Source organism: Leptonychotes weddellii, chromosome 4 (assembly GCF_054177405.1).
Source record: "Leptonychotes weddellii isolate Sample4059 chromosome 4, ASM5417740v2, whole genome shotgun sequence".
NCBI lineage: Eukaryota > Metazoa > Chordata > Mammalia > Carnivora > Phocidae > Leptonychotes > Leptonychotes weddellii.
The window spans coordinates 23,518,087-23,532,388 of NC_138372.1; the positions used below are offsets into that span (position 1 = coordinate 23,518,087).

General features: G+C 47.5%; 1 protein-coding gene across 1 annotated transcript in view; it reads right to left on the bottom strand.

Moving 5' to 3' along the window:
* The window catches only part of CSMD2 (CUB and Sushi multiple domains 2), a 204,497-nt gene that overhangs the window by 170,001 nt on the left and 20,194 nt on the right, over positions 1-14,302 (bottom strand). The window contains exons 8-10 of the mRNA XM_081816844.1: positions 8,725-8,940; positions 7,108-7,296; positions 2,250-2,419 (exon numbers count right to left, since the gene is read on the bottom strand). Of these exons, the coding sequence (XP_081672970.1) occupies positions 2,250-2,419; positions 7,108-7,296; positions 8,725-8,940 (575 nt within the window). The remainder of the gene's footprint in view (positions 1-2,249; positions 2,420-7,107; positions 7,297-8,724; positions 8,941-14,302) is intronic.

A 14,302-nucleotide genomic window follows, 5' to 3' on the forward strand; every position in this document is an offset into this window, starting at 1 on the left:
CTGAATCCTATTTGGGAAACCATAACCGTGGGTTTCTCTTAGTTCTGAAACAGTTCTGTACCTGTTCATGTCCCAGGTTCTCCACCCTGAGGAGAAGACTTAGAACAGGAAGGGGTTCCAGGAAACCACCCTATCTCCCTGGGTGCCTTGCCCTCCCTTCCCCAGACCCTGTTCTATAGAAGTTCTGGGGGTCCTGGGGTCCCGTGAGTGGCCTTTCAGCCAGGTCAGAGATACAGCCTTCTGAGGAGGACACTACAGAGGCCTGGACACAGGAGGAAGAGGGTCTTCTTCGACAAGAAGACTGAGCCCAATATTAGAAGGCTGGGTGGTAGGGCCAGCTGGGCAGGGAAGTCTGGGAACATCCCCCTAAGATACAGGAATTCATTCCCATCTCTCCACAACCCTGCAGGACTACCTAGGGTCCTATCTCCTACACAAGTCCTCCCTGAACTCTGACCTGGGTTTTACAGCCCATGTCTCTCCCTTCTTACCCTGAATGCCTCAGAAAGTCTCTCTTCTGTCTTTTGAGCTGCTTACCTAATCCTGAGATAGCACCTGGACAGGACAGTTGGGTATGCGCACCTGTTGACTATGTGTTAGGTGCTTCTCTGAATCTAGACCACTACGGGGAAGAGGCTCAGGCACCAGTCATTACTCCGTGTGACCTCTGGCAGCTCAGGAACCCTCTGGTCCTATCAGGCCAGACATAGAATTGCTGCTATATACTCCCTTCAAAACCTGAAACTTATAAGTTACGTCTCCAAAACTCCTTTTTCTGCAGGGTTGACGACAGCCTTCATGCAAGAAGGGCTCTGCATTCCATCAATTTCATCTGCAGCACTGGAGAGAGGAAGTCACTCTGGCCTTGTTGGGCCCAGTTGTATCCTCTGAGGCTCTGGTGTGGACGATGAACACATGGGTGGAGAGAGGCGAGGTCCAGGGGCTGCCTGAAGACATGGCCCTTGGAAATTATATAATCTTGTCTACTGCTCGCTTAAAAGGAGATTTTCTGTCTGAGGAGCTCAGAGGTTGCAAAGTAGAGCTTAAGAAGACAGTAATTAGGCCCTAATCCCCACTCGGCCACTTCGCATATTCTCTTCTATTTCAGGTATATCCAGTCCCAACCAGTCATCTCATGGGCTTAAGGATAACCAGGTAAGAGTGAGAAACACCTTCCAAATGTGTGCGCGTGCACACACACCCCAGAGAACACATGCACCGGAGAGTGAGCATAAAATGCACAGTACACTCATCATATCTAGAGAGAATCCTAAGGGATAGGGATTATTTAATTCTTTCTCTTTGGGTTTTTCAGAGTAGTGACCTCCGATTGTTTCTAATGTCAAGACTTCTCAGGCTGCAGGGAATAAAACTGTATTAGGATAAGCTAAAAAAGTTTCTTGGCATAGGATGAAAATGGACACACTCTGTGAGATTTTCCTTATAATCCATTTTAATAAGGCAGCTCTTGGATAAATTCTCCAGAGTCCATTCTTTGATCATACACACACTCACACACTATATATTACTGGAGATACACATGAATCACCTACATACAAAGGCATGCAAATCACATGTGTGCTCAGTGTCATAACAATCCCCTTTCTATAATCAAGTCCCAACACCTCTTTGCCTGACATGTAACTTGAATCCACTTTCTTTAACCCCACTGTCACACATGGGCCATCACCATGGCACAATGAGCTACTAGTCTACCAAAACTTATACTCAAAACATCCCCAGGTGTGCACACACATAAGATACACTGAGACACGTATGCACACACACAGGTCCCTTAAAAGAAGCCAGTACCTAGACTCAGATTCACACACATGTGGAAATGTAATAAAAGGATCTACGTCCATAAACACGTGTCTACACAAATGCACATGCATATTCTACCAGCTCTTCACTATCCAGCTTGATGGTCACAGTTCACGGCGAAAAACCTGATCCACTGGCCCCTCCAGCTGAATTTATGATGATTTATCACGTAGTCAGTCTGTTCTCTACCACACATGTATTTGAGAATAGTCAGCTCTGAAGCAAACTCGAAAGCCACATTCTTAGATCTTCACAGACCCTTCTCTTTCGGGTTCCTACCTTCTCCCAGATGAGTGAGGACAATACCCTGGAACTCAGGAGGGAAGATGAACGTTTGGGTCATTCCCACAGAAGTAAATGAGTAGGTGCTGAGCGCACTGTTGCCTACTGTCACTTACATCCTCTATGAGATCTATTGGTTTTACCTTGAGGACATCCCCTTCTGACAGTTCAAACGTCCTGGCTTTAAGCTGAATGCCTTTCCCCGGCTGGGTCTGGATGGAGTAGATGCATTCGTGGTTGTTATTGTAGTTCACAGGAAAGTTGGGGGACAGCAATGTGCCCTGAGTGCCCGTGACTGAATTCCCACACTCAGCTGGAAAGAGAATCACAATAATCACCGATTAACCCCCATCAGCTACATCTAGAAAACAATTCACAGCGCTGGAGGACCTTACAAGGATGACACATTGTTTGCCTTTCCACTTGCCCAAATGCCTGGTTATCTGTCCATTCGTCTGCCTGTCTGTGGGACTGCTTATCAAAGTTTTCTAACATATCTGCCCACCTGTAGTTTTGCTCCGTTTCTTTATCTCTCTTGTTCTGTGTGTCTGTCTCTCTTCTGCAGGAATAGAAATGAACCCACCAGGCATCCTGTACTTTCTTAGTGGCCTGAGGCAGCCCTTCCCCACACCTGTTCGTCTAGTATCATAGCAACAGAATGACTGAGGAGGATGTCAGGGGCGGATGGAGGTGGTGAAGTGAGGAGAGACGAATCCTTTCAGTATCAGAGGCTAGAAACCCAGAGGGGTCAATGTTGAATAATTATTGCTAGCATCTTCCAAACTTCAGTCATTAGTCACAACAACCAAACCCATAAGGTAGGCATAATTATCATCCCTATTTTAAAAATAAAGAATCTGGTACTTAGCAGTTCAGATCAAGTCTCTCCATTTACCAAGATGAGGGGGCTGAGAATTCAACCCTCCTGGTCTTGGAATTTAAGGCCACTAAGGCTTTGGAGAAAGTTTTAGCATAGACCCACTGAAACCCTGTTTCATTCAACAGCTAATGAATTCACAGCCTCCTCTCGACATCTTTTTCTCCTCCTCCAGAATTAGTCCTTCTTTCCCCATTGTTCCCGTACTTTTATTTATAGCAGTCATCACATTGTATTTCACCCATTTGTTAACATTTCTGTCTCTTCCACTGTCGATCCTTTAGGGCTGGGTCCTAGTTCTCTCTCCCCAGCCCCCACCCAGTGCCTGGGCAGAGCGGGCATGAGTAGGTGAAAGGGGCGGGAGCTCAGTGGCAGGGCATGGATGCAGAGCCCCACAGCTGTCTCTCTAGGGTCTTTAATAGTTGTAAAGCCCCTCCCTGTGCTTCCCTGTATCAGAGCGTCTGTCCCCTTGCACCCTGACTGCTTGTTACTTGCCTGTAGCCCCCACAAAATGGGAGTTACTTGGGGGCTAGGGTCATGCTTAATGAATCTAAACTTCCAAGGCTTAGCCCAGATTGTCTGTAAAATAAATATTTGCAAAATGAGTGAATGGATGAATATGGAGGACACAGACCTCAGAAGATGTACAGTCCTAAAAATAATTAGGTTCCAGAAGGATGAAAATACAAGTCCAGATGGCAGGCACATTACTTGTCTGGACATATGGGGAATTGGGAGCACATCTTGAATCTTTGAGGTTGATGGTAGCAAGTCTGCTTTCTTCAAACCATCCCTCGGTGTCCCTATTCTAGGCACAGTCATTGGTGGAAGGTTGTCCCTGAGGTCAACCAATGGGCCACGCAGTTAACCCTAATTGTCCTAAGCCTGAAGTGTGCTAGGCCAAGGCAATGTAGATGGAGCTTGTGATTTAGGGACATTCAGAGTTGAAACTCTCGTGGTCTTAGTTATACCCTTGTGTGTTTTCTTGTCCCCAAGGCTGCTCCTTAGACCTTTGAAGACAGTGTCCGTGTCCCACAGGTCCTTACTCTTTCAATGGGCCCTACTCCCTGGGCTCTGGCCAGTTCAGGACAGGTTCACTTTCCTAGGAGTTTACATAAGCCATTCCTATGCACTGAATGTTCGTGGCCTCAGGCCAAATCCATATGTTGAAGCCCTAATCTTCAGTGTGATGGTATCCTCAGGAGGGCCCTTGGCAAGTGATTGGGGTTAGCGACCACACAAGCTGAGGAAATGACCAGAGCCCTCTCTCTGCCTTGTTAGGATGGCAAGAAGGCTGCCGTCTGCAGGCTAGGAGAGGAATTTCACTAGACACTGAATCTGTGGGCACCTTGATCTTGGACTGTTTGGGCTCCAGAACCATGAGAAATAAATATCTGGTGTTTAAGCCACCCATAGTATTTTCCTACAGCGGCCTGATCATTTGTCTTAGAGCCTTTCTGCAAAGTGTCCAAATGTGCATAATGAATATGCTGAGCTGGGGTATACGACTAAAGTGATAGTTGTGGACAGGCACCCTGTGGACATTTTCTGGGGGCCCGGAGACAAGGGCGGGGATTTGGGGAGGGGGTGCTAAGGGCTGTGCACCTGTATTACTCAGTCTTATCACATGGGCAGCACCCTGAAGGAGCTCTCCATTATTTCTGGAGTCACACACTATTCCCCTCCATCCAGGGAGAGGCATGGGGAGCAGTGGGATGAGCATGGACTTTGGAGTCAGACAGCCTAGTTATATCAACACTCTGAACTTCAGTCTCTTCATCTGCCTTCATCTGGGCAATAATAGCATCCACATAAGACTATAGAGAATAAATGCTTGGGATTTTATGATAAAACAAGTGAGCATGTGGGGAGCGGTTAGCATATAGTAGGCTCTCAACAAGTGTTATTCCTCCTCTCTTTCCCCATCTATCCCAGGTGAATCTACGCCGCTTCCTTGATTCCATCTGGAGCCCTAAGTGCCTGTGCTCTGCAGCTGGCAGAAAGCCTGAGAAGCTTCTTAGGAAGTGTGCATTAGCTGCCTGGTGTTCACAGCACATTCACTAGTCTGATGCCTCTTGCCCTCTGCCTAGTTCCTAAATTTGGCTTAAGCCAAATTAAGCATGGGCTTTGGCATGTTATTGGACACCTTCCCTGGCCTTGGCTTCCTGCACGATAGCTCTTAGGCCGCCACTGCCCCAGCACGCCCGTCTCCTCTCCCCCATAGCCCGACACCTTGGTGAGGAGAGACACAGAGCTGGTAGCTTCAGATGGGGCCAATCCTTGGCTGATCACCAGGGCCTGACTCCTTGCCAGGGCCTTTGTCTTGGGCACCAGGGAAAGTACAGGAAGGTAGAGGGACATGATACTTGCTTCTGGGAGAGTTTCCAAAGTAAAAGGGATGGTGAGCAGATGCACTAAAAAGCTAAACACAAGCATCAGTGGAAACAAATAAATGTTCCGGAGAAACAAACAGTCACATACACAGGAAAGTCCTGCCACTGACTGAGGCATCTGTGACTTCTGTCGTCCCCATCAGAGGAGGTCTCGTTAAGGGCAGGGGCTGTGTCTTATCCATCAGTCTGGGACTCTGGAGGCAGAGGGTTCACTCTTCTCCATCACACCAGGGCTCCCAAGGACAGGGCCATGTCTCCTGCCGCAGACTGGGGCCCTTGGAGTCAGGGCTGTCTCTTCCACATCTAGTCCAGGGGCCCCTGAGGTCAGGGGCTGTGTCACCCCATCACACCATGAATTAGAGCCCAGGGCTGTTCATCTCCTTCACAGCTGGGAATATTTCCTGGTAACACTGTGTGGGCTAAGTCATCCAATTTACACCCACAGTGCATGTGGCAACTGGGAGCATCCCCAGGGTGGGCATTCCCATGAAACCTCCAGCCCGAGGCTCTGTTGCAGGGATGGTGGTAATTAGAGGTGATTATAATTGCTGTGCATTATTAATAACACATGAAACGGAAGACAAATGTAATAATGAAATGTTGTGAGGTGTCATGAACACACAGTAATTGGAATAATGAGATCAATGAGGCAAGAGCTTAAGGAGTGTGTGCATCTGTGGTCCCGGATAATCCCATTCAAGAAAAATTTCCCCCAGAACTACTTAGCTGAGGATGTTTTCCCAGAGAAGGAAACAGCTGCTGGTGGCCAGACAGACACTGAACCTACATGGGGGAACGTGTAGGTCTGAATGTATGTCTGGGTCAGGGTGGGTGGAGGCTCTGGGGGATGGTTACGGGAGAACAGAAAAACTTTGGGATGATTTAACTGGTCAAAATGGAATTCTGCATCTATTTGTCTTAGTGTGTGCCCTCTGAGACTGTAAAAGGTTATTGGTTATTGACAAGTAACAATAAAAAGGTTACTAGCAAAATGGTGATAATTATATGGCACCCCACTCGTTCATGTAAATCATGTCATCTAATCTGGAATGAAGCCTGTGAGTTGCCTATTGCTATCTGTTTTATAAGTGAGGAAGCTGGGGCCGAGGGCATTTGGTGGCCTGCCCAAGATCTAACAGCTGGTAAGTGGCTGAGCAGAGACCTGACCTTGACCCTGTGTGACTGCGCAGCCCCAGCTGGGTCCATCTCACCAGCCTGTTTACAACTGTCCTCCGCTGAGCCCCGGGTTCCACAGAGATGTCTCCAGCTGGGCTGACCTCATGACCCCTGTTTCAGTCAGTGCAGTAGTGCATCTAGCTCTCCGGCATATTGGGGTTTTATGCAAGTTTTCACTGTAAGCCCAAGTTCCATGCTAACAGCAAGCACTAACCCAGACTGTGTTCTGTCTGGCCCTATGCTGAGAGTCCTGAGTGAGCAGAGCCATTAACCTTATAAATGAGGGCCAGCCAGCAATTGTCTCCATTCCCTGGGATATCACCCTACCTCCTCCCACCCATGGGGCCCAGAGCTCCGGAGAGCCTTCTTCAGAGCCTGGTAAGGAGATTAGGCCTCCCATCCAAGGCCCCACCCAAGGCAAGTGTGTGCTAAGGCAGTCTCCCCAAACCCAGGCCTCTTAGCCTCTTGGCCCACGTGTTTCACTACCTCATAACAATCGACTAAACTTTGGCCCACCCCATTAGTGAAGCAAAATGAAAGCACGTGACCACCTACCAACACACCTTGGCAGAGGCGAACTCCACAGGCGCCGTCTGCCCCCCAGGCACGTGATGCGGGCTGTGCCCTCCAGACGGTACCCGGGGAAGCAGGAGAAGGTCAAGGTGTCGCCTACGCCAAACTGTAGGCCCTTCCGGATGCTGTAGGCTGGGACCTCAGGCTCCTCGCAGGGCTCCAAGTCATATTCTGGAAAAGGAGCAGGAGAGCTGGGGTCAGAGGCAGAATATGGAAACATACACACAAAAACACCAGGGAGGAGAGGGCCAGAGATAAAGACAGAGAGAGGTCAAAATACATACACACTGACCCACAAAAGGTAAAAAGAAAAGAAGAATGATCCTAAGAGGAACAGAGGCAGAGAGACATACAGTGAGGTGAGCAGCACCATGTTTCGGGAAGTGGGGACGCCTCACCACTGCAAGCAGAGAGAGGACACGGTGTTTCTGGAAGCACGCTTCCTGAGGGTATTTATGAGGCTCCTCATGACTTGACCTTTCCCTCCTCTGTCCCTTCATCCCCATATTAACCCTAAGCCTCTGGGCTCGAAGAGTCTCCTGCCTCTCTCTCCCTAGGCATTGACCCAGATAAATTCAATCAGCTTGGTTCTAGAGGGTCAGAACGTATGACCCAGCCGAGGGCAACTTACATCGGGAGAAAGAATCCAAATGCTTCACTCAAACTATGTCTCTGCAATGCTGGCGCTTGAGGCAGATGGCAAGCATGATGGGATGGCATTTATCAGCCAGGGATCTGCCCGATTCCTCTAGTGACAGCACAGAAATGACAATTTCCATTGTCCCCAAGGGTATCTCCCTTCTGGGACACAGTGCCCCAGGGCTCTATGTGGTAAAGAGAAGGAGGGTCCCTCAGATGGGATGAGGCACAGTGGCTGGAGATGTCCCACAGGCCAGGCCTGCCCAGGCCCATGGCAGGTGGCTTCTGTTGGAGGGACAACGTGGGGTTGAGCAGGGCCATGTCCCAGTTCCTAGAGGCCAGATATCTCTTGCCCATCCTGGAGGGAATCAGAGTGACGAGAAGGGGGGCTCTGGGAAGCAATGGGACAAGAGTGGTGGGGGTACTTAGGACCAGAGCAGTGAAGGGGCCATTTTCTTTCTGAATGCCAAATTAAAGAGCTTTCTTTTCAGGATTCCTAAACACAGAGATAAATATCTATTATTACTAAATTAGTGTTGCTGAAGAAGTCCCCACATGAGACTCAAATACTCCAATATGTTCATTTCAAATACCCTTACTCTTTTTTTTTTTTTAATTGCTGGGGTCATGAAACAGTGGAAGTGAAATCAGCAGAAGAATCTGGAATTACTAGGGCAGGCGGGAATGTCCTAATCCAACCAGTTGGGTAGGTGATTTTCAGAGTGGATCTTAAACACCTTCAGGGAAGAAGATTCCCCCAAAACCTGCTTCCTAGCCCATTATGGGGAGGTCCCCCTGAGTCTAACCCAACTACCTTTTGCTGCAGTGGTGAGGTCATTCTCCCAGGGACTGGAAAGTGGATCAATATCCATTTGCTGGGAAGACCAGAGGCTGGCAGCAGAGGGAGAGGCAGAATGTTCTGCCATCTCTTCCCCGCCAAGGGACCCCGACATGCTTTACCTGCGAAAGTGATGTTGAATCCTTCGTAGGACATGGAGAAATCAGAAATGAAGCGGACCTGGGCAGTGAAGTTGCCATAGAGTCCGGCGCTGATGGGGGCTGGCAACCGCGAGCCGGTCAGCTGTCTCAGGGGCTGCGAGAAGCTGCCGTTCTCGGTGATGAGGAGGTAGTCGTGGCCGCTCTCCAGGTGGAAGGTGTGGAATGTAAAGAACACACCTGCCAAGAGACCGGAAGGGTCCAGGTGACAAACGGACGGCTGCAGCAGCCCCCCTGCGAGACGGGGTCAGCACAAACATTTCTGACTTGTGGATGTCTACCAGTGGGTAGGGGTGTGAGCATGCACTGATAGATACATACAGGTGAACCGGAATGAACGGGCCTGAATGATCCGGAACATGCCATTTACCCACAGGTCAGGGAGAAGGAGACCGCTTTATGGTTGTCAAATTTGAAAGATTTATGGCTAGGCCCGTGAGAATGCTGCATAGCCTTTCATTCATTCACGGGTTCACTCATTCATTTCTCAATAAGTGTTTGTGTATTTGCTGAGTGCTTCCTCCGGGCTAGGATCCAGGGCCAGGGAGGAGCAAGGGGATATAGGAGATAGTCAACGAACAGCTAGAGTACAGAGTGACAAATGCTCTATCGAATGTAGTTCAGAGTGTGCCGGGGGCAGAATAGCAAGCCCTAAACAAAAGCAATAATATTCACTAACATTTCAGCACTAACTATCTGTGTGTCACTAAGCTATGTGTTTTCGTTGCCCTGTAGTTGGCCCCTCTCAACTGGAAGAGAAGATCTGAAAAGCCAGTTAATCCCACCAATAACTCTATGACATGGGTATGACTACCCCTCATCTCCATTTACACCTGAGTAAACTGAGGCATAAAGAGATAAAGTCACTTGTCCAGGGTCACCCAGCTAGCAGGTGGCAGAGCTGGGATCTGGGGGCAGTCTGATTGCAGGGCTGCGTAATCAACTGCTCCACATGACACTGGTTCTCATGCTATGGAGAGAGAACAGGCAGTAGGAATGGCCAGGCGGCGAGACGGGTCAGACAGTGAGAAAGATAGGGTGGCAGGATCTCAACACAAAGCGGCTCCTGGACTTGTCCACATGGCAGTCGTGTTTAGGTGGGCGTATGTGTAAATGCACGCCCACCCACACGTCAGCGTGCCCACGGGAATATTTGCCGTGGACATGCTAAGGGCAGGTGCTTGGCTAGACTAGGGGGGCTGGATCCATTTGCTATTCAAAGTCCATGCACCAGCAGCTTGCGCCTTGCCTGTGAGCTTGTTAGAAATGCAGAATCTCAGCCTCTCTCACAGACCTTCCAAATCAGAATCTGCATGCTAACAAGATCCCCAAGAGATCTGTAGGCACATGAAAGTTTGAGGAATACTTCTCTAGATAATTACTGACAAGTTTTTGATAAATGATGGTTGGATCCAAGCTTTCAATGCTAAAATATTGTAGATGTGTTCATCATCTTGCTTCTCTGTTGGTAGGAGCTGGTGATCCCAGAGTATCTGGGATTCTATGGGTGGGGGTAGGGGAAACAAAACCCCATAGAGATGGTAGAACCAGGCATGCAGCTTGTAAATGTGCCTGGGCAACTGAGATGCAGCTATTGATCTATTTCCTCAAGGGAACAGATCCTAAGCACCTACTAAGTGCCAGGCCTGGGCTAAGCAGTGAGAAAGATCTCCCAGTTTAGTGGAGGAGACAGACACATCCATGGTGAGAGTCCAGAATGGGGGCATAGAAGAAGAGTGCCAACTATGCCCGGAGGGTTGGGAAGACTTCACGGGGTCACAGTCTTTGACAGGAGGGGTGTGAACATTTTAGGGATGCACAGGTATGTGTGCCCACATGTATCCTGTCCTCCCAACACATAAACACCAGTGCACACGAGAAACCGTTCTTAGTCTACAGAGCTTGGGAAAAGGCTCGGTGGAATATACGTCTTTTCCCTCCTGGCTAGAGCGCGGGTTGAGTGGAGAGTGGATCAGACACAGGACGGGGAATTGGAGTTGATGAAGCACTAAGCCTCGCACTCTATTCTTTAGCGTGCAAACACAGCCCCTCCATACAAGTAAACATTTGGCTGGCATTCTAAGGATGAGTAAACAACTGAGATGAAGCCCTGGGGTTTCCCAGCTGTGCTGATTGCTTGGGGCTCTTTTGGCCGTTGTGAGAAAATGAAGACATTGTCACAGAGATAGAGAGGCCCCACGTTGGAGTTTGAATCCAGATTTGGTGTGACAGATGCACACACAAACCAATACGTCACTGGAGTGACCATGCCGAATCCTATGAAGGATGTGGATACCACGCCAAGCAGATATGCAGAGCTGTGGAAAAGGCATGGGCTTTGGTGGGGGGGGGGGCGGGCACAGACCTGGGTCAACAGCCCATCTACGAGCTGAAGGGTCTGAGCCGAAGTTGCTCAATGTGTCCTGAGTTCTAGTTTCCTCCACTATATCATGGGGATGATCACCTCTCCTCATAGATAGCATTTAATTCTTGGAGCAAGGAACAATTAGGATAGCAGATGCAGAGCCCACAGCATGGTGTCTGGCACACAGTAGGTATTCTTTTTGCTCAGCTTGTCTAACTCCCAGGCAGCCTTATGGGTTGAAAAAATGTCAGTTCTGGGGTCTCAACAAGGGCACATTCTTTGGACTCCTGAATTGGCCATTCCCTTTGGCTGGGAATTTGAACAATTCTGAATTTCACAGAGTTCTGAGTTTCCCCAGCTGTTCCTCTGCCTGCTGGAGATCAATCACAGTCGGTAGCCTAATGGATCTGTTAACGTGAGATACTCTTAACAGGCATTGCCCTCTAGAGAAGGGTCTGGGTTCAGTTTAATTCAATTCATATAAATATTTCTTGAGTTCCTTATGTGCCAGACATAGAGCCAGCACCTGGGGAAGCTGCAGGAAACAGGCAGGCATGTCTCTCAAAGAGCTTAGAGTCTGTGTGGGGGGAGCAGGAAGGCGCAGGATCATGTGGGAGCCCAAGGAGGGGAACCCAACTCATACCCAGGACTGGGGAGAAGGGGTCATGAAGGTTCATTAGAGCAAGTGAGTTCAGAAGATGAAGGGCTGGCCACACAAGAGGGAGGGTAGAGAGGGTACAGGGGGAGAAAGTGTTCAGAGAGAATAGCATCCCAATGCACAAAGCTCTAGAGGACAATGAAAGCCTGGGAAGTTCTAAGAACTGAGAGAGCTTCAACGTAGCTAGGACTTAGTGTTTACAGGGCTCAGAAGGAGGCTGAGAAAGGTGAGCAAGGGCGATAGGCTCATGCCAGCTATTTTACAATTTCGAGCTCTATGCCTTATAAGGGTCTGGTGAAGACTTTAAGTGGTTCTAAGGAAGAAGTGACCTGGTCATACATCAGTGACCCCGTGTAGATTCTCTGCCTGGAACACCTCTTGTCCTGGCTAATTCTTGCTCATCCCTGAAGACTGGCCTAAGTTTCAACTTCAGGACACCTACCTAACCAAGCCCTCAGCTGGCCTCCGGATGTTTGCCACCTCTATCTGCTCTTGGCCATGGTACATGAGATGGTCTATCTCTACCACTGGACTATAAACTTCCTGAAGGCAGGCAATGCCAGGGGGTCGTGCCACTGGGTTTTCCTAGCATCTAGGGTAAGTGCAAGTATAAAATAAGCGTTTGCTAAATATTTGAATTGCATCGACTTCTAGGCAAAGACACATACAGAAAGGCATAGAGAAACATACCCCCCTATGATTATAGATGCCAGATAGAAAGAAAATCATGACTATTGGGATTGTTCCTCTAAGGATCATGAGGGGCTGCCTTTCTTGCCCTCTTGATGCCATAGAGGAGCTTCTGGCTCCTGCAATGGCCAACTCTGGCCCAGACTTGCTGGAAACAGCTCTGCAGGATGAACAAGGATGCTGCCCCGATCCCTCCTCTCCTCTATAGGGAGAAGGGGACAACCGGGCCTCACCCTGGCTGTCTGGAGGGTCCTTTCTCCCCAAGAAGCTGCACGCCATCCTAATCCCAGTGAGGTCAGGCCTATTAGAGGCAAAAGTGAAAGCACTTAAGCACATGTGGGGAGACTTTAAGTGACTTTTCTTACAAATTTTCTTTTTTTACACAAATAGTATCATTTACATGTAATATATGTTTATTGCTCAAAATTAGAAAACAGTGAGAAAATAAAATAAGGTAAGATAAGAGAGTAGTAGCACTAACATCTTGGGGTATATTTTTCAGTTTCCTATGCACATATCCTTGTTTATTTTTTATAAACGGACTATGTTCTTTTGGCAAGCATCTCTTTTGACTTAACAATGTATTGCAACTACTCCTATAGGTCTTTAATTTTTTAATTTTTAAAAAATATTTTATTTATTTTAGAGAGAGAGAAAGAGAGAGAGGGAGAGGGGCAGTGGCAGAGGGAGGAGAAGAATCTTAAGCAGACTCCATGCTCAGCATGGAGCCCGACACGGGGCTCAATCCCACGACCCTGAGATCATGACCTGAGCTGAAATCAAGAGTTGGTCGCTTAACCGACTGAGGCACCCAGGCACCCCTACCCCTGTAGGTCTTTAAATATTCTCTCACATTATGCCTTTTAGTAGCTGCACAGTATTGCATTTTATACATGTATCATATGTTTATTTAACATTTCCTTATCAATGGACTTTTGAGTAGCTAACTAATCTTCCAATTAATAATGTGTTTTAGGAAGCATCCTTGCAGCTGAATCTTGATGTACAGTTGTACTTATTTTTTTCATATAAATTCCAAGGAGTGGAATTGCTGGGTCCAAAGGCACATATATTTTGAAGGCTTTGGATTCACATCATGGAACCATCAACCAGAGAGTTTCAACCATTTCATAAAATGTCAGCGTTGAAGAAGAAAGAGTATTTGTGTCTGCACACTGTCTCCCACACTGTTAGGATTTTCTCTGCTGACTTGAAAAAAGAAATGGTATTTCATTACTAGTTGAATTTGCATTTCTCTAACTATGAGTGGGGTCAATGTCCTTTCATTTCTATTTCTTCTGTTATGAAGCATTTATAGCTTGTCTCATTTTACAGGCCCAGAGACCAGGTATATTTTTCTTTAAGATTTTTAAGAGCTCTTCATGCATCAGCTTGGTAATCTTTAGTTGATTATATATGTTGAAAATAATTTTGTCCACTTACTATCTGAAATTTTTATGGCCTTTTTTTTTTTTTTACATAAATCCACTCAAAGTTTTATTTAATCAAATTTTATAGTCTTTGCCTTTATGGGTTCTGCTTTTAGTATTACTCTTTATAGCACATCTCCACCTGAGGTTAGATTTTCATGTTCTTCTAGTACTGGAATTTATGTGGTTAAATGTATGAGGTCTGTTTGGTTCTTTTCTTTTTTTCCCAAGTGTTTAAGTCTACTGTTTTAAAACCATTTATTAAATAATCCATCCTCTCTTCAATAGATTAGAAATGACACTTTAATTATATACTACAAACTGTCTCTCTCACACACATAGATGAGTGTGCATGTGTGTGCATGCACAAACTCACACACACATGCATGCACGCACACA